The sequence below is a fragment of the Maylandia zebra genome, linkage group LG11 (assembly GCF_041146795.1).
Source record: "Maylandia zebra isolate NMK-2024a linkage group LG11, Mzebra_GT3a, whole genome shotgun sequence".
In the NCBI taxonomy this organism is placed as follows: domain Eukaryota; kingdom Metazoa; phylum Chordata; class Actinopteri; order Cichliformes; family Cichlidae; genus Maylandia; species Maylandia zebra.
The window spans coordinates 4215584-4236864 of NC_135177.1; the positions used below are offsets into that span (position 1 = coordinate 4215584).

The 21281-nt window shown below is 39.5% G+C and overlaps 1 protein-coding gene across 8 annotated transcripts in view; it reads left to right on the forward strand.

Annotated features, from left to right (window-relative positions):
• Window positions 1-21281, forward strand: part of adgrb1a (adhesion G protein-coupled receptor B1a) — a 206080-nt gene that overhangs the window by 119015 nt on the left and 65784 nt on the right. For all 8 annotated transcript variants that reach the window (XM_076889693.1, XM_014410906.3, XM_012924834.3 and 5 more), the window contains 4 exons: window positions 6586-6729; window positions 16624-16699; window positions 19752-19854; window positions 19947-19990. In XM_076889693.1, coding sequence (XP_076745808.1) covers window positions 6586-6729; window positions 16624-16699; window positions 19752-19854; window positions 19947-19990 — 367 coding nt within the window. The remainder of the gene's footprint in view (window positions 1-6585; window positions 6730-16623; window positions 16700-19751; window positions 19855-19946; window positions 19991-21281) is intronic.

A 21281-nucleotide genomic window follows, 5' to 3' on the forward strand; every position in this document is an offset into this window, starting at 1 on the left:
TCTTCTAGTGATGTAATGTTTTTTTCTAATTCCTTAATATTTTTGTTTTCTTCTTTCTTTTTATGTGATGAGAAAGAAATTATTTTACCTCTCATTACAGCTTTGCTTCCCATAGAACAGATGCTGAAGTTCCGGGAGTGTCATTATAGTCTAAATATGAAGTCCACTCTTTTTTAAAATATTTAATAAAGTCTTCATCTTTAAGTAGTGATGTATTTTACTTGGCGTAGTATTATTCTTGTGCATTAGTGTTAAAGATACAGGAGCATGATCGCTAACAGCTATAGGGTGAATCTCAGTGTCTGAAATGCTACTCAGCAGTGAGCTGCTGACCAAAAAAATAATCCAGACGAGAGTAGGAGTGATGAACATGTGAGAAAAAAGTATATTCCTTACTGGTGGGGTGAAGGGAGCGCCATGCATCGCAAAGAGTCGCTCATATGCTGTTTGATTATATTTGTGGACTGCCAATTGCGGCGAGTTCCTGCTGTACTGAGCCTATCTATTTCTTCATTTAGTCCAAGGTTGAGGTTGCCTCCAAGAACAAGTGTGCCATCTAAGTGTTCAGAGAGTGCACTGAAAAAACCGTGAAAGAATGAGGGATCATCAACATTTGGACCATATACACTTACAATACATAGCTTTTTATCACGTATAGATAGTTTAATGATTAAGAATCTGCCCTCTGGATCTATAACTGTATCGAGTACTGTGAAATTAATATTTTTATATATTAAAATTGCTACTCCCCTTTGTCTAGAATTATAACAAGCTGAGAACACATTAGGAAACTCAGGTGTTTTAAGTTCATTTGAACCTCTAAGAGGTCTGTGGGTCTCTTGTAAAAGGACAACATCTGCCTGTTCTCTGGAGCCAGCTCCATTTATATTCCATGTAACAAACCTTAGTGCGCCCATAGATGTCTGTGTATAACTAGGGGTGTACGCTGTGTGTGTCGCTTAGACAGGTGGAGAGAATACATCACTTGTTGATAAATAAAGAGAAGGAGAGAGAGAAAAAATGTGTGGCGAGATGCTCCCTGAGTTTGACTATATGTGTGCATATTTACTAATATGAGTACGCTTGGCTTAAGTGTGTGTATCCTATAGGTCTGTGTGCGCTGTCTGACTGATGTAAATGCGCTGTCGTTGAGCGCATGATTTTGCATGATCGTGCTGTGCGTATGTGTCGAAATAAAGGATGTTGATTGTGGATGTGTGTGGAAGCAGGTGATCGAAGCAGTGAAAGAAAATAAAAAAAGGAAGAAACCAAGGACAAGGGTGAGCAGCATAAAAACAAGAGGGGGAAAAAGACGGGGAAAAAAACGAGAAGAAAAAAAACGGAAACAATCCAATTAAACCATTGACGGAGAGTGACGGTGTAAATTTTGCTATGATATTACACTTAAGATGCGATTTGAGTTAAACAGATGTTAATGCAAGTTAGTGTGAGTGGATAGGGAAAGGGTGTAGCGGATTCTTATCTGGTGTGAAGTTAATACAGCCACGGAGTGATGTCGGGATCACGGTGAAGCTGTCCGTCCACGTACAGCCGGTCCACAGCAATGACAGCGCGGGAGCCCTTCTGGATGAAGCCGCGTTGGATTGGGAAGAGGACCCTGCGTCATTCCAGGATCTCTTTGGGAAACTGGTCGTTCACGCTGAAGTCCGTTCCTTTTAATTCCCTGCCGTGGCTTTTCACCTGTTCCTTTTGTTTGAAGTGGCCGAATGTGGCCACAATAGGACGTGGTCTCCCGGCCGCTGCCCGCATGGGGCCGATGCGATGCACCCTATCAAAGGCGATGTTCTTCACCGTGTCCTCCGGCAGCTTCAGGTGGGTTTTGATGAAGCTTTTTACCATAGTCTCCGCGTCTTCTCCAGCGGCTTCTGGAATACCAGAAAATACGAGATTATCTCGCATGCCACGAGCTTGTAGATCAATAACTGTTTCTTTTATTTTTTTATTTTCTCTATTTAGCTGGGTAACATTGTCTGTGAGACATTTCACCGACTCCCTTAGCGTGGCATTTTCAGCAGCGAGCGTTTCCACCTGCTGCTGGCTGAACTCCAGGGATTCTCGCAAGGATTTAAATTCCCGGTGAAGAATCTCCACCAAGGACAGCCTTTCATCGAAACTGGACAATCGTTGGTCGATTGACTCCAATATGTCGACAATATCTTTGCTGGCTGGCGATGTTGTGCCGGGGGAATCTGCAGGGTGAAGTCTTTTTGACGACGGCGTGTCAGGTTTGGCCGGGGAAGCTGCACTCTGGACCTTCTTCATCATGAGATACTGGAAGCACTGATCAATGCAATCTTGGAGATCCTCTAAACTCTCCCCGTTGTTCTCCAGGGTGTTGGAGATGATTTAGACAAATGTTGTTAGTTATAAGACAATTGATAAGTGTATTTGGTAATACTGAAATGTAAACTACCATTCGCTTTAATCTCCGGCGTCTGATGTCAGTTACAACAGTCAGCTTGATGTCAGCTTACCTTGTCCGTCACTTTCATCACTTACCTCTGACTCCGTCACTTACCTCTGACTCTGACCCTCCTTTCAGTCTGGTTTTAAACATCTACATTCCACTGAAACAGCACTTTTACGTGTTTTTAACGATATCTTTTTAGCTACTGATTGTGAAAGTTCCGTGATCCTTGTGCTTTTAGATCTTACTGCAGCGTTTGACACTGTTGACCACAATATTCTTATCTCTCGTTTGAAACACCTGGTTGGCATTAAAGGTGCAGCACTGCATCTGCTTCACTCATATTTGAGTGAAAGAACGTTTAGTGTTAAAGTTGAAAATTTTGAGTCCACCTCAGCCCCCCTTCCTTGTGGGGTGCCCCAGGGATCAATCCTTGGCCCTCTTCTTCTTTTATTATACCTGCTCCCTTTGGGGTCTATTTTTAGAAAACACGAAATATCCTTTCACTGCTACGCAGACGACTGCCAAATTTATTTGCCTTTAGCACCAAATGGCCCAGGCTCCATCCAAATCCTTTTGAACTGCCTTGAAGATATCAAAGCTTGGATGGCTCTGAACTTTTGGAGTTTCAATGAGAGTAAAACGGAGGTGATTGTATTTAGACCTAAAAATATTTCATACAGCCTGCTCGTAAATTGTGGTTGGCTAGGGTCTTATATCAAGCAGCATGTGACAAACTTGGGAGTCATTATGGACGCAGATTTTAAATTGGACAAACATATTAGTTCAGCGTTGCAAAAAGGCTTTTTCCAACTGAGGCAAATAGCTAAGCTGAAGCCAGTTTTGTCAAGACGTGACATGGAGAAGGTAATACATGCCTTTATTTCAACATGGCTTGACTACTGTAATGCACTGTTTTTTAGAGTCAGCCAACGATCTCTTGCTCGTCTTCAGCTCATTCAAAATGCCGCTGCCCGCCTCTTAACTGATACCCACAGCTATGAACATGTAACATCTATCCTGTCTTCTCTTCATTGGCTTCCTGTTCATCACAGAATTAATATCAAAGTCCTAATACTGGTTTATAAATGCCTTAATGCTGAAGTAACTCGGAAATGTATGGGGGATCTTGCTCCCCCATACATTTCCAAGTTACTTCAGCCTTATATTCCTTCACGGACCCTTAGATCAGCTGACCAGCTGCTGTTGGTTGTCCCAAAATCAAGGCTTAAACGTAGAAGAGAACGAGCCTTTTCAGTTATGGCCCCAAATCTTTGGAATATGCTGCCTTTAAATATTAGACAGGCATCTTCGTTTCCTGTTTTTAAAATACTTTTGAAAACACACCTTTTTTCGATAGCGTTCAGACTGGCTTGAGTTGATATGGTTTTTGAGTGTCAGTGGTTGTATTTTGTGTTTTACCCTGTGTTTCTGTACAGCACTTTGGGCAAACTTTTTGCTTTTAAACGTGCTATATAAATAAACTGGATGGATTTGGATTTGAATAATTGTTGATGTAGGTTACAAATAAGTCTTCTATTGATTTGAATTGAATTCGTTGTGCTATGCTGCTTTGTTCACTGTGGCTTTGCGGGCTAATGCTTGATGTATTTTGTAGGAAAACCAGCCTACAAAATGCTGGAATGCGATCCAGACTGGGCACCCTCTATCAACCTGGGACATACCGAGTTTAAAGCTGCTACCACAGCGAGATTTGATCGGTTAAGAGAGAGAGAGAGTGATATCAAAACAGCCACAAAAAGTCCCGCATATATGTGCCCAAGTGTTGTATTGAAGCAATCAAGTGATGAATAACTGTTTTCCAGTATGTTGTTTTGAAATGATTATTTTTGTTTGGTTGGTTTTTTTGCATTGTTGATTTGTTTTTCACTGAAGCAGCTAATACAGCATAATGGAATACAATTTGGCATCTTTCTTGTAAGATTCTATAATAGAACGAAACAATAATGCCAGTTATAAATAAAGACAAATGTAATGAATTATGAAACACTTATTTTAGCAGACTAACATGTGAGCTGGAGTGAGCTGGAGTGTTCTGGAACGTTATATTTGGTCTTCGAATGGCTGCAATCCAGGCCATCCATCGCCTCTTTGTTACCTCGGAAACATGGCTTGAACAATTTCTCTTCCACAACAGAATCCGATAAAAACCGCTTGCCACTCGTACCTACAATCCTTTGCGGTTTTACCCCGGAAATGACGTCACATTTTCAATCTGTATTGGATCTGAAAATTAACAACAGCAGTGAAATGGAATAGTCCAAATTACCAAAGTAAACTGGACCTGGGCTTGTTGCAGGGATCTGAAGTTACTAAACATTTTGTGAGTGTATGCACTCACACTTAGGACCATATAATAATAAATATGTGCGTGATGAAAGTTGGGCAGCACGCTAACGTCTTTAGTCCACTCTGTATGCTCGTATGGGTCTAAGCCTTTCACTCCTTTGATTTTTTTTCCTCATAATTTTTTTTTGCCTTTTTGTCACGTCTGTCTTTGTACGGACCTGCAGTGTTCTCCTTCGTTTTGTACATAACTGTTTTTGGGGCAAATAAAATGCAAGTAGGGATTAAAACCGCAGAATTAATGATTACCGGTGCTGGAAATGCTAGCGATTGATGCAGTGTTTTGATTTTGCTGCCACTCGTACCTACAATGCAATGCGCAAAAGTAATGTGGTCTGTCGATCTCTATTAACCTAACCCCAGTGAAAGTAGGCTCACAAAGGCTCTGGACCCAGAGAGAACCCACACAGAAAAGTCAGATGGTGGATTCAAACTCAGGGCTTTCTCGCTGTGAGGCCACAGTGCTAACCACTGCTTCACCCTGATGCCCTTGCCACCACCCTTTGTTCTGCAAATTCCTGTTTTTCCTTAACTGTGAACCTTGTCGCATCAAGGAACAGCACAGCCCTCATTCTAGCCTTCTGTTTCTGTTTGCCTTGTTCTTACATGAAGAGAATAACTAAGGCTCATTATTAGCACTCCTCAGGGCTGAAAGTCTTTAGATGTGTCTCATGACACATCTACACATTCAAAACCACCTGCTGCTTCCTTCCATTGCCGTAACTGTTAACTCAACTTTCTTCAAACATAGGAAAAACACATAGTGTAGTCATCACAAAGGCTCTGAATCTCTCTGTGACCTCCGGATAAAAACGAGGCAAAGTGTGTTTGTTGAATCAGGGGAGAGTACGTGGGAATTGAGGGCAGATGAGAGGTCCCGTTTATAGCGATGCTGCCTCTCTGTCTGCAGCCAAATAGCTGCCTACACAAGCACTGCATCCTTCCCCTAAGCGGCTGACCTCCTCTCTGCTCCCACTCCTCAAATGGCAGCAAAGTCATGCAGGGAAATCTACCATCCACTTCCAGCACAGAGTTTGATCAGACATTCTTCTTCTAAACTTGTAAAAGTAGTGAAGTTAGAATGCAGAATTGTGCCAAATTTGAATTGCAATCTTTTTTTTAAACTGCTTTGACAATTTAGCTAGTCTATTTTCAGAAGTATTCTTTCATTATTCTCCTTGGAGAATTAGACTATGAAGACTGCATAAATCACCTGCATATGTCGTTTTTTTGCTGGCCTAACTGCACGAAACTTTGGAGCATCTTATCTTATTTTTCAAAGAAGAAGAAGAAATTAAATGAAATCACACCAAGTCCACCACGTCACTGGTGAAACATCTAGCTTTAGAGATCATGCCAGGGTTACAATTTGGGGTAGAACCAAATACCTTTATCTCTTAATATAAAGTCCCTTGAGAGTGCTTTTTGTTGTGTACTGGGGGTATTTAAAAAAAAATTTATATAATTAAATTTTATATTTTCAGAAAAGTAATTTACAGGAGAAAAATGTAATGCTCACACATATACGATAATAATAATAATTATAATTATAATCATAATTACAATATATAATAATATGTGTATATATAATAATAATAATATAGAAATACTGTATAAACTACTAAGGCTGGATACTGTATATCCCAAGATAACATAAATGAAATGCATCGCCAGCTTTGGTTTAAAATGAGCTCCTTGGCTAAATAAGTACTGATATTAAACTGCTCTTTTTTTTTATCTCTCACTTTCTCCCATTTTCAAGTTCACTTTTTTTTTTCTTTCTTTTACAGTTCTCAGCATCCATAAGCGTCCAGTAAGGGGTCATGGAGGCATCAGCTTTCCTATGAAGAGCTGGAAGTGCATGGTGGACTGGGCTCTCAGCCCTGAGAACAAGGTCAACATTTCTAACAACATCCTGTCTACTGGCAAGCCAGGTGAGAGCTGTCAGAATAAGAAGTTAGCAGAAATATGAAAATAACATTCTAAACATAATCACCAAATACTGATTGCACGGAGCTTGGCTTCTGATTGACAATTCAGGAACACACGCTTGAATCTGTGAATGTTTGTGTTTGTTTGTTTGGTTGGGCAGGAGCTGTCAAGATACAAAGGCAAAATGGGGAACAGCAGTTGATTTATAAAACCGTGTTTACTGCCATTAATCTGCAAAGCAAAGCACCCTGCTCAGACAAATGCATGCGGAGATGCTCGTATTTAATGTCGCAAATAAAACATGCAGGAGAATAAAATCAGTTTTACAGCTGTACAACAAAAAGTCACATTGTCTTCAATCAGGCCTGAGTAAGTTTCATAAAATGTTAATACAGAGCCCATCTGCTTTAACAATGTGATGGCACTGAATCACAAGCAGGAGCATTTACATACTGACTTGTGTCTTATAGTAAAAGGGAATTACACAACACTGGTTTTGGAGGAGGGAGGCACCATGACAAAGAAAATGAGCAAATTATGTGTGTGTGAAATACATAATGTGTTTATATGATAGATATTTGCCTTGAGTCATTTTATCTTAAATTATAAAATAGGTCATTAACATTTATGAAAATGATTAATCAATACAGGGCCTAGTGCCATATAACCCACAACTAGAGCTTAATTTAGCAATATTTTCTTCATTTCAGTCAACGTTTGCAGTATCCCAGAGCAAACGGAGCTTGTGAAGTTGTAGTTCCATGACCTCTGACACCAAAACTCAGCTGCCAAGCAAACAGAGAGGAAAATAGTGATCCTTAGCCTTTAGAAATAATGTTCCTAAGAGGTTGTAAAGGGTTTCCATCTGGAAAAAAATAGGAGACGCCAGAGACATAAAGGACATAAATCAACACTATGGTGACTGTGGTTCAGGAGGTAGCCGTATTGCCTGCTATTTGTAAGACAACCCATCAATATTTTAGAGTATCGAGATTCTAAACCCTGATTTGCCTTGTCAAAGCTTTTAGGCTTAGAATAAAAGAGCTGTATGAATGTCTGTGAATGGGTGAATGAGGCTTGTAGTAAAAAGCACTTTGAGCGCTCAAATAGTAAAAAAGCAAAAATACCAGTCCATTTTTTAAAAAACATTTTAAGTTTTTAATCATATTTTTCTGTTGATTCTTTGGAGTTTCCAGTTTGTATATCTTTGTGGGAAAAAAAGTTAGATAATTTAGATAATATTTAAAATAACCGCCCAGAGGTGTTTCATGATTGCAGTTGAGACTTGCTTCTGATTTTGAATTACACTAAGAAGTCCTGTTCCCTGTGACGTTTCCAAAGTATCTCTGTTATTGGCCAAGCTTGGCCATTTTCTTTTCAATTATATATATATAGAAATGCATTTTCAGCTTCTATACAGCTTTTGAGGGTATACATGACAGTGACTGAATGTTCTCTATGTGCTACAAAAACTAGCACAGATTCAGCACATCGTCTTAAGATGAGTATATAGCCATGAGTGGTAATTCATTGGTGGAGTTCAAAGATGTTCCCTTGGCCAAACTGAATGCACAGTACAGTAAAATCTTGCCAGAGTCTACCCAGGGAAACCCTCCCAGGTGGACAAAGCATCTGCAAGTACCAGTATCTCAGCTGGCTCATTTGGTGTCAACCTTTGTGATGTCACAAAGGTGACCATGTCCTTAGTCAAAAGTTTGGTTGATGTAGGATGAATTTAATGAGTTTCTGAGCAGTCAACTCGACCTGTGGACATTGTACCCACCTGTTTGGATTGCACCCTGAATTCAAAATGACACCAGATGTAATTTTTTTTCAGTGTTTGTGTTCTGCTTATAAAGTAGTGGATTCAGATATTTCAAAGCTATATATAAAAACCTCATAAAAAAGTCAAAAAGACCAGCAGAGTATCTGTTGGAAAAGGTAGAAAATCCTAGGCATGTCCGTATTATTTTGCTGGTCAGAGGAAAGAGAAGAAGAGAGACTTCTCGCCCTGTGCCATTCTAACAGTTGATGGGGACAAAACCAGCTGGGCTTGACTTTTGTCTGTAGTCAGGTGCTAGGTGCACGGCTTTCAATCACAGCAGGGCTATTTGACAGTCACAAAGTTTACAACAATTAAAGACAGTACTATACTGCTAGCATGCCAGTGAGGCCATCGTTCCTAATCAGGAGTCAACAGGAGCCAATCAGGACTAATTAGAGACAATTTTCTCTGCAGCTAGAAGTGTCTCCCAACGGCAATGTCACACAAGCAGCCAGCCTTCTTTATGCATAGAGCGTGGACTTGCTTACATTGATTAAAACAGCTCTCTGATCCCTTGTTTGTGCTGATTGATTGGTCCCTTCACACAGCTCCAAAATGTTCTGAAAAAAGCTTTATTTTTCATACAAAGGAAACTACAAATTACATGCTTTGTGACAGAAAAAACGAGAGGAGTGTGAATAGAGTTAGGGTCCACAGGCAGGATTTTCCTCCTCTTTGCAATGTGTAAGCACAAAACAGCACAACACTCACCTGTAATTTTAAACATGAAACAATTTTATCAGGTTCTGATGTTTATTTTATTTTACTCTGCTTTTAAAAGTTAATTTAATTGTTAAATTGTGAAAAACTGCTAAAATAGAAAAATAATTCTTGTAAATTCATTTACTTCCCTCTGAACGCAACTTTCTGTTTGACATAGTAATTAATCGTGACAACCTCAACTCAAGTACAGGTTAATTTAAAGGTGTGTTCAAGGCTCCACTCTATTTGTAGGTAGCTGGTGTAACTGGTAACTAAAGCAGCTGTGATTTAAACATCTTTTAAAGACAGTGTGAGCAAAAATTCATTTTACATGCTCAAAATATTATCGGTCACATGGAATTTGCATATTCTGTACTCCATGATCGGCATGTGTGCTTCTGTAAAGAGATAATGGAGCTTATTAGATAAGCACAAGCACACATTCATTATTAATGGGTTTTCTAGTCCAGTTCCTCTCACCACTAACAGGTTCAGATTCTGAACAGTCCACAATATGGCTCTAAAACTGGAGCCATATTGTGTGTGTGTGTGTGTGTGTGTGTGTGTGTGTGTGTGTGTGTGTGTGTGTGTGTGTGTGTGTGTGTGCGTGCGTGTGCGTGCTTATGAGCAGAGATTTAGCTGTTTAGCAGATATTTAACCGTTTCCGTTCTTGCACACACATAACTTATAAACTATTGTCCCTCCAGGCTAGTTCTTACTGAGCACACACAGTCTGACTAGCCTATTGGTTAGGCCAGCCAAAGCGTGTATGAGTAGGACAAATAATACTTCAACCCCCTCACAACTCGCACGTGTCTTTTTCGGTTACCCCCTGATGCCCATGGGAGCTCAGCTGTTGCCTGGGAGCTAAAGCCTTTGCCTGCTGCCTGGCACACGTCTGTGTTCTCTCGGGCTGCCATGTAGTGTGCTGGAGCAGAAGTCCCAGCAAATGTCCCAGCAGATGGAGTTATATGTGTGAGAGAGTGCATGTTTGTGTGTGTGTTTTAATTATTATTAATATTTTTACTATTATTTGTAATATTATTTTGCCTTTGACACAGCTGCCAGATAAAGAAAGCATTTCCTTCCCTCAGGCCTGCCAGTGACTTCATGTTCTCCAGCAATTAAGTCTCCTCACATGTTGGCACTACTCTTCAACAGTGGGGGTTCACCCACAGAAAGCTGCAGCCACAGATTTTACAGATCAATATCGATGGAAACAAAAGTGTAACTTGGTGTTCCTGAACCACACATTTGTTTGTTCTTATTTATCCACTGTATATTTTTGAGATTTGGGAAGGATAACCAACATAAATAGATGGTAGCTTTGGTTGTGGTTCAAAAACAAAAAACTGTGAGAAAGGTTCATACAGTATTTGAGATAGCCTGCCAACATGACTGCTTTTACAACTTAATGAAACAAGTAAAGCTGACATGCTCATCAACATTCAAGTTTATCAGATCTGTATTGTCTACAGTGTGGCTTCCAGTAAACTCACAAGAATGCTAAAATCTTTCAGTGTGTTGGCTGTTTTAATTCAATTCAATTGTATTTATATAGCGCCACATCACAACAACAGTCGCCTCAAGGTGCTTTATATTGTACAGTAGATCGTACAATAATAGATTCAGAGAAAACCCAAAAATCATATGACGCCTATGAGCAAGCACTTTGGCGACAGTGGGAAGGAAAAACTCCCTTTTAACAGGAAGAAACCTCCGGCTGAACCAGGCTCAGGGAGGGGCGGGGCCATTGCTGCGACCGGTTGGGGTGAGAGAAAGAAGACAGGATAAAGACATGCTGTGGAAGAGAGACAGAGATTAATAATACGTATGATTCAATGCAGAGAGGTCTATTAACACATAGTGAGTGAGAAAGGTGACTGGAAAGGAAAAAAACTCAGTGCATCATGGGAATCCCCCAGCAGCCTATGTCTATTGCAGCATAACTAAGGGAGGATTCAGGGTCACCTGGTCCAGCCCTAACTATATGCTTTACCAAAAAGGAAAGTTTTAAGCCTAATCTTAAAAGTAGAGATAGTGTCTGTCTCCCGAATCCAAACTGGAAGCTGGTTCCACAGAAGAGGGGCCTGAAAACTGAAGGCTCTGCCTCCCATTCTACTTTTAAATACTCTAGGAACAACAAGTAAGCCTGCAGTGCGAGAGCGAAGTGCTCTAATAGGGTGATATGGTACTACAAGGTCATTAAGATAAGATGGGGCCTTACTATTTAAGACCTTGCATGTGAAGAGCAGGATTTTGAATTCAATTCTGGATTTGACAGGAAGCCAATGAAGGGAAGCCAATACAGGAGAAATCTGCTCTCTTTTAGGTTTAGTTTTTAGGACTTCCTGATAATAATCAGAATCAGAATCAGAATCAGAAACTTTATTGTCATTGTCATGAGAACAACGAAATTAAGAATGGTCCCCGATCATTGCATCATCCCTAGCAATATCAAAATATAAATAAAACAATAAAATTCAATAAATAAAATAGATAGAATACTTAAAATACTAATAAGATATAACAGTAAAACATTCACATACATTCCCACACACATGCTTCAGACCGTGCATAGATTAACACAAGAGTGGCGTGATGGACATTTTTTTGTAGTATTCAGATGTGTTATTGCAGTTGGATAACAGCTGTGTTTGAGTCTATTAGTCCTTGCTCTGATTGCCCTGTACCGTCTGCCTGAGGGCAACAGTTCGAACAGGGAGTGGCCAGGATGTGAGGTGTCTTTTATGATGTTTTGGGCCTTTTTAAAACAGTGGGCGTTGTGTAGAACTTCCAGTGTGGGGAGAGGGCAGCCAGTGATCTTTTGGGCGGTGTTAATGATCCCTTGGAGTGCTTTCCTCTGAGCCCCTGTGCAGCTAGTGTACCAGATGCATATGCAGTAAGTTAGAACACTCTCAATGGTGGCTCTGTAGAAGGACACCAGCAGTCTCTGTGTGATGTTATTCCTCCTGAGAATTCTCAGGAAGTACAGTCTCTGTTGGGCCTTTTTCAGCAGCTCGGAGGTGTTCACACTCCAGGAAAGGTTCTCCTCTATATTGACTCCCAGGAAGCGGAAGCTTGCCACCCTTTCTACACAGTCCCCATTTATGAATAGTGGTTGGATCTCTGCCTTTTTCCTTCTGAAGTCTATTATGAGTTCTTTGGTTTTTGAAGTGTTGAGGAGGAGGTTATTGGCCTTACACCATGACGTCAGCTGCTCCACCTCGTCTCTGTACGTAGACTCGTCTCCCTTGGAAATGAGCCCCACCACTGTGGTGTCATCTGCAAATTTCACAAAGATGTTGCTGTGGTGGCGAGGAGTGCAGTCGTGTGTGTAGAGAGAGTAGAGCAGTGGACTGAGCACACAGCCCTGGGGTGAGCCAGTGCTGAGACTCAGGGCTGAGGATGTGTGATGGCCAACTCTGACTCTCTGTCTACGGCCCGAGAGGAAGCTATTGATCCACATGCACATGTAATGAATTACAGTAGTCCAGCCTGGAAGTAATAAATGCATGAACTAGTTTTTCAGCGTCACTCTGAGACAGGATATTTCTAACTTTAGAGATGTTGCACAAATGGAAGAACGCAGTCTTACATATTTGTTTAATATGTGCGTTGAAGGACATGTCCTGGTCCAAAATGACTCCAAGGTTCCTCACAGCGTTACTGGAGGCCAAGGTAATGCCATCCAGAGTAAGAATCTGGTTAGATACCATATTTCTAAAATTTTCAGGGCCGAGTACAATAACCTCAGTTTGATCTGAATTAAGTCTTTATGTCTTTAAGACATTCCCGCAGTTTAACTAATTGGTGTGTGTTATCTGGCTTCATGGACAGATAGAGCTGGGTGTCATCTGCATAGCAGTGAAAATGTATGCTATGTCTTCTAATGATGCTGCCTAAGGGAAGCATGTATAATGTAAACAGAATTGGTCCTAGCACTGAACCCTGTGGAACTCCATAATTAACCTCAGTGTGTGAAGAGGACTCTCCATTTACATGCACAAACTGGAGTCTATTAGATAGATATGATACAAACCACTGCAGTGCAGTACCTGTAACACCTACAGCATGTTCTAATCGCGCTAATAGGATATTATGGTCAACAGTATCGAACGCTCCACTGGGGTCTAGCAGGACAAGCGCAGAGATGAGTCCACTGTCAGAGGCTATAAGAATGTCTTTAATGAATATCAGTGGTACTGAAAGTAGCTGTAGATAATATTACATCTGTGGGATGACTATTGGTATTTTTTTTCTCTAATGATTAAAATTTTATTTGTGAAGAAGTTCATGAAGTCATTACTAGTTAACGTTAGGCATGGTTGGCTTAACAGAGCTCTGACTGTTTGTCAGCCTGGCTACAGTGCTGAAGAGAAACCTGGGGTTGTTCTTATTTTCTTCAATCAGTGATGAATAGTAAGATGTTCTGGCTTTGCGGAGCGCTTTCTTATAAAGCAGCAAACTATTTCTCCAGGCTAAATGATGGTCGTCTAAATTTGTGACACGCCATTTCCTCTCCAGCTTACGAGTCATCTGCTTTAGGCTACGTGTTTGAGAATTATACCACGGAGTCAGGTACTTCTGATTTGAGGCCTTATTTTTCAGAGGAGCTACAGTATCCAGAGTCGTACGTAGTGAGGAGGTAAAATTATTAACAAGATAATTGACCTCTGTTGGAGTAGTGTTCAGATAGCTGCTCTGCTCTGTGTTGGTACAGGGCATTGAAGATGATAACAGTGGGTGGATTATATTCTTAAATTTAGTTACAGCGCTTTCAGAAAGACATCTACTGTGATAAAGTCTACTCTCCACTGCTGTGTAATCAATTATTGTAAATGTAAATGTTATCAGGAAATGATCAGACAGGAGAGGGTTTTCAGGAAACACTGTTAAATGTTCAGTTTCTATGCCATATGTTGAAACAAGATCTAGAGTGTGATTAAAGTGGTGGGTGGGTTCTTTTACATTTTGAGAGAAGCCAATTGAGTCTAATAACAGATTAAATGCCATGTTGAGGCTTTCTTTTCGTAAGAAAAGCAACTGCAGTCTGAATTTGCAAAGGTTATCGCATTTAGGTTAAAGTGAAACATCTCTGTCATGATAGGAATAGTCTTTTCTGGATTAACTGTCTAATCCAACCCAATATCAAAGCAGAGCATGTAATAAACATGCTGGTCCACCCTGTCCATTTCATACTTTCCCTGTCCAAAGTGAAAAATGGGCATTTAAGCAGATGTTGCAGTACCAGCAGGGGGAGATAATATATTTAAAGCCACAAAGTCGCTAGTGACCAAAGGAGGAATTAAATGCATTCCAGGGTGCGTCTATGCCAGAAGCATTTAAGCTAGATGGCTAATTTGTATTTACATGTAAATGTGTTAATAATATATATTTAAACGCTTTCCCCTGATTATTTTCATGTTGGCTTGAAAAAAAAATGTGTCCCTCTGCTGTTGCTGCAACTTGCAACTGATCTTTTCCTAAGTTTAACCAAACGTTGAATGAAATCCAGTGAAACTGAAATGTAAAATTACTGCAAAGGAAGGATTCAACCTCAAAGACTATAAGCCTGGCAACCTGAGCTGTGAACAACCCTACACACCAAGCAGCCAGTTCAAGAGAGTTACATTTGGAAGACACACTTTCCAGTTTAGTTTCAGGTGCAAATATAGAAAGAATGAAATCACAATAATTGTTGTAATTAATGTTGAAAATAGCATTTTATGCAATAAAATGGGGGGTGGGGGTTACAAAAACGTCCTAAAAAAGGTTTGCAAGAGTTTGAGAAGCACATTTGTGTAGCAGCCCAGAAACTATCAAGCCATGTGAGAGTTTTTTAGTTCTCCAAGTGAAATTTATTTTAAAAAATGTTATTATTTTTCCCAGAGTGATGACAGTGTCACTAATGTTGCTATAGTCTCCTGCAATTCCAGGAATCAGTTTGGTGTCAGACAAAAATATACAAAGACCATGGACAGTATTTTGTATTTGAGCTTATAGTGTGTGTGTGTGTGTGTGTGTGTGTGTGTGTGTGTGTGTGTGTGTGTGTGTGTGTGTGTGTGTGTGTGTTGCACTTTTTAACAGAAAATTATCTTTGGTTTCAACTTTACATATCTGTCTGAGCATGTGCATGATTGTTGTTCTGTGTGCACAGTTGTGTTTGCATGTATCTGTGGGTTTGTGTCTAACAGTGTGAGAGACAGAGTTCATAGCTGAGTAGTCATGTAGGCCAGCCCCACTGTAAGTGCTCTGGGGGCTGGAGGAGTGGAGGCAGCGTGGCTGACCTGCATTCTATAGAAAAAGCCATTGTGCTAGCAGAGACTGAGACATTCAGCCTGTCTCATTGGCCTGGACTAAAGTGGGGTGGAACAATCCAGAACAGGGATCCAGCACCTCCAGTTAGTGAGCATTAAATCTGTTAGGCAGGTTAATCCATATTACTGTCTGTGTGAATAGGTAAATCTTCATGTGCTGCAGCCTGGTGTTTCTTTCAGTGATGGCATTGAGATACTTGCTCAATAATAAGAGCATAACAAACAGCTCACTTACAACCTCAAAAAAATCCTTTTTCCTGCTTAACCCTGTGATGCACTCAAGGTGAAGATGTAAAGTTGCATTCAAGGTACTTTGGTGTCTTGCTGGAGATACAGAGCTGAACATAAATTATCTTTTTTTAAGTGATGGGTCATTTCAGTAGCAACTTTCCAAACAGCTCAATAAATTAAAAGTCATGCAAACAATTTTTATACGGTTCATCACAAAATGTGTCCACTAGTTAAATGTACAAGTGAAGTATACTAAGTATACTTTGTATGCTATACTATAAGTATACTATAATAAGTATACTATACTTTTGTGTCATTCAAAGGTTGTATGAAAAGATGTGATAGACAGTTTATTGTAGGCTAAATTGGTTGGTTTGCAGTAGTGTGGTGCAGTTTACAGTGATGCATATTGTTGGACTGTACGGAGCAAAATGTAATATTTGTGTTAGGTTACTTCAAGGAGAGCAGACATTGATTTAAACTAAAAGTAAAGATGATGATACAGAATTGATTCTCTCACCAAATTTGACCTTTTATACATCTTAAAAATTAACCCATTCAACAGTCATATGGATTAACCTGCCTAAGAGATTGAATTGCTCACTAACAGGAGGTGCTGGATCCCTACACGTTTTAAGTGCTACATCCAGATGAACAGAATGAACTTTTTGGGATTTCCATATCTGGATGATTGAGCATGCATCAAGATTGTTTACTGCTACACCGTTGGAGGTCCCTAAGTTTGTTCTTAGAGTTCCTCCCATATGCCAAATCCCATGTTAATCCTTGTCTGTACCTCTGTTTCTTTCCTAATGCAGATCCAGATGATACCTCGACATTTGTAACTGGCATTGCTCTGTACAGAAACCTGGGCAGCATTCTCAATCTGCAGAGGTAAGACTTCTCAAGGCTGCTTCTGAAAGAAGTGGGATTTGGGGAGGTGGATTTCAGACAGGGAATTTGATAATGGGTTTGCATGAATGCAACAGAATGTTTTATACCAATGAACCAGGGATACTGGGTTTCACAAAAAAAAGACTTTCCATGTGTCAGTATAGATATGACTTTGTGATAGAGGTTGTGGTGGCACAGAAGTTGTCATGAAATCCATTCATCTCAGAATTCCTTTTTTTTTGTTTCATCTGTCTTTTCTTATTCCTCGAGTTTTTGGTTGTATGTAATGGTTTTGTTCAGCATATTCATTTTGTAGTTATCATGAAGGCAGAAAATAATGATTATTAATAAATAATAATTATCAGTTAATGAAAAATGCTTATTTAGCCTAGGGTCAGAATGGGTCTCCATGCGCATTACTATGGGATTTTGTTTTTTCTTTAGGGAACACTTACATTTGATTTAAATGAGTCTGTCAGTGAAGTCACTTGAAGACATGCACTGGACTTTGTATCCAAAAATTTTTTGTTATACTACTAGTGTTTCTAGGGGTGTTAAGTGGGTTTGTCTGTTCACCACTTTGTTATAGACTAAAGACATATCCAAATTCATGTAAAAAAAAAACCCCAAACATTTAAAGTTAAAAATTCTCAGCAATCTTCTGTTTTTTTTTTTCATTCTTCAACATATAGATTTAGGGTTCAGGTTAAGGTGTTAAGACCACATAGGCTTAACAGAAAAGGGTCAGGTTATTAGCAGTGATGGAGATTGGACTCTGTGTATGATCATTTTTCTCAATTTCTACCTGTTAAGGCACAAATCAAATCCTGGAATATTCCAGCTAAAACGGGCTCTGCAGAGTTTGATTTAGTTTACGGAACTCTGGTATGGAAGAGGCAGAAAGACACTCATTGCATTAATTGCACCATAATTTTCTTTCATACTGTGATGCAAACACATAGCTATTTCAGTGAAACATCCTTGACACAGGTTACCCACGTGGCCAAATTTCCTGAAGGGAAATTTGCCAGTGAAGAATAATAGCTTCTCTGGCCACTAAAAACTGCAACAGTGTGGAGGATAAATGGTTAATTTATCTCAGGTGTCATACACTGAGCTGTAAGGTAACAACAGAATCAAGTGGAATTAAACATTTGTCTGAAGTCAGTTCTGTCCTTAATAGAGTTAGTCCAATCTTCAAAAGTTATAAGATAAACTCTCCTAGTATATGTTGCTAGAACTCCCTATCAAGAATTCCTCTGGTCAGCGATGGCCAGTAAAGCTTAAGTTATCAAAAGTGTAGAAAGGTATTCTGAATTAATCCAACTGCTTTAGTATTATAGCCACGCAGTGCACACACACCATTTAACAACAATGCTCAAGACGTTTAACCATGTTCCAATGCAGCAAAACTGTGCTGCCAGGCCTTTTAGCATCAGCTGCAACAGTAAGCACTTCTAGCTAAATGAATGCAAGGAATAAATGTAGGAGTACTATTCTCGCAGTGGGTGGCCCCATGTACGTCTTGTTTTTGGGGTAAAGGCATATCTTGGGGGGAAGTTGCAGTTGCTGGTAGCATGATGATTTACATTTGTTTTAATAGAAACAGCCTGCAGTAACGTTGAGAAGGAGTAATGTATTATGATAATATGCTAAAAACACATGAATTGATAAAATAAGAGAAAAATCAAGCAGACCCTCACCATCTGAGATCTATATTTCCGCTCTTCTTCACTCTTCTTTTTCTCCCAATTTTATCTTTGTCTCTACTCCTTTTCTGTTTTTGATGCCTCTCTAAAAGAAAATGAGAGAAGTTTGAAGCGAGAGACTAGGTGACACAAAAGTTTAAGATGAGTGATTGTGTTTTCAAATGGTGAGAGGGTGATTGTGTGTTGTGGATACAGTGATGATGTGAATAATCAGGAAACAGAGCACGGGCTGTTGAACATGATTGGCCAACTGGAAGCTTTCGATGTCAGTTCTACCAGTAGCTATTCACTTTTTTCTGATTGTCTGATTCCACATGATTGATAGTAGCTATGGAAAAACAGAAATAGCAATGCATACTAAGCAGGGATACAGAATTTAAAATAAAATGTCTCAAATGTTATAAGATACTGATAGACAATGTGCTTCAGTTACTGGAAAAGAAGGATTACTGGATCCATTTGTTCTGAAGTAGAGCACAAAGATTCTGGCAAGTGGCTGTAAAACGACTGAAGCAGAAATGTGGTACTTATCATCCTGTTGATTAAGAAATCATGACTGGTCTGGATCTCATAAAAAATACAACTGAACACAAACTATCAGTATTTAAATGAACTCTAAGTGGCCTAGCTTTTTGTGGCAGCTACATAATATTTGCTAAACTAAGGATAATGTCAATATGTCCTTTCAAATTTCATTTGAACAACAGCCTTCAATATGACTTTGTCATCTGTGGATGCTATTATTGGCAGCATATTCCCCAAGTGGCCTTAAAGATATCAGGACTGTGAACTTAATCAGGATCAAGGACATCATTTTAGCTAGCTTAAAGTCAAGTGTCATTTGATGTTCGATGAAATCAAAGAACTGGAGTCAGTAAGACCAGTGATCTTCCAGATAGCAATTCATCCGTTTGTCTATGCTAAATTAGTTTTCTCAATTTTCAGTGTTGAAATGCACTTCTGTGTTTGTAGGGCTATGTTTCCTCCATACATCTATTTATATTTTGTTTGTCTAGACATTCCGAGGAATCTTCTGCCCTCTGTCACACCCACTTTGGGATGAATTAGATGAATTACATGCATTCATGTGTAGCATCTCCCAGTTGTATTAGCTTTAATTTCCAGGGTTTTGTTTTGTTTTATGTATATTAAATTAGTTGTCAGTTTACCACTTTTATAATGAAATATTTTTATAGAAGAATCCATTTCATATATTAGATACTTCAGACAAAACATTGGTGTGCTTTCATCTACATCTGAGTATCTTGAAATTTTGGGTGCATTTCCACTGCAGTATAGATTGTCAGTTAAAGGTGACAGTGCTGCCTTTTCTCTTCTTGTAGAAACAGCACAGTCCTCAATTCCAGGGTATTGTCAGTGACCATCAAGCCCACCCCTGCTTCCCTCACTGTTCCATTTGTGGTTGAGTTCTCTCACCTTTATAACGTGAGTAAAAAATCAACTTTTTACAGCTATAAAGCTGCTGCAACTGATCCTCTTTCATAACCATGTGGTTTTTCTGTTCTCCATTTATGTAGGGCACCACCAACCACACCTGTATATCCTGGGATGAGAGTGACAGGTAAGGCCCATGATATTTCTGATATGACATTTGACAGCACACACAGACGTATTAATTAATATTAATCAAATAATAATTAAATATTAATGAATTCTTTGTGGCATGGATTCAGTAGGACGTGTAGGACATTTCAGATGTCATGCAATTTAATTCCTGAGAGATTTGGGGCCATATTGAAATTAGAGCATTAGGCAGTTGCTGAAGATTTTCAGCTGCACATCCATGATGCATTCCACCACAACCAAAGATGCTCTATGATCTAGTTACTGTGGAGGCTATTTGAGAACAGTGAACTCACCGTTGTGTTCAAGAAAGCAGTTTGAGACAATTTAGCTTTGTAGCCCCAGTTTGCTTTGTGGCATCTGGTGTTGCTCATCTGCTTCAGGGTTTTACATGCATCAGAGATGCTCTTATGCATATCTTTGTTGTAATGAGTGGTTATTATTGCCTTCTTTCCAGCTCAAAGCAGTCTGTCCCTTCTAATTTGATCTCTGACATCAAAAAGCCATTTTTCAGCAGAAACTAACACTCATTGGATACTATCCCAGTAGATAAGCAGTTTCTGAAATAATCAGACCAGCCCTCTGGCACCAACAACCATACCATATTCAATGTCACCTGAATCGCCCTTCTTGGTTTGAACTCCCACAGATCTATAGGCCTAAATTCAGAGTCCATGCTCTGAGATACTTGTGTTAAACAGCAGCTGAACAGTACTTAACACATTGGCTGGTTATTGTATGTATACACCTATATATGTGAATATTTTTTATGGTGAAGCTTTAAGATAATCTGAAGCTAAAGAAGAAGAATATCCATCCATCTCCCCCCCCCAACCCAAGGGAGGTACTCTGGGGAAATAATGACCAAAATGAACAATTATGTCATTATTTACTAAGATCTTTTTTGTTTTTTAATGTTATTCTGTGATTGCTCAGGTCTTTTCACTAACCACATGGACCCTCTGTTTCCATTTCTTTGACACATTTTACCACAGCTAACAGTGACAAGTTATCATAAATTTTACTATATTTCTGAAAATCTCTACTATACTCCAACTTTTAATCCATATCTGGGAAACGTAGGCTTTGGTGAATGATTTAGAGCCCAGAATGTGAACGTTGCGCATTGTTTGCATATTATTATTATTATTAAAAACTAATTAAAAAAACAAACTGCATCACCCAGTTACAAGCTATGCCATGTATTAAAATCAGACCCGCATGCATAGTAATACATGGCACCTAAGTCAAGTCATTAGAGAGGCCATGCTCCCTCTGAAGTTCTTTGG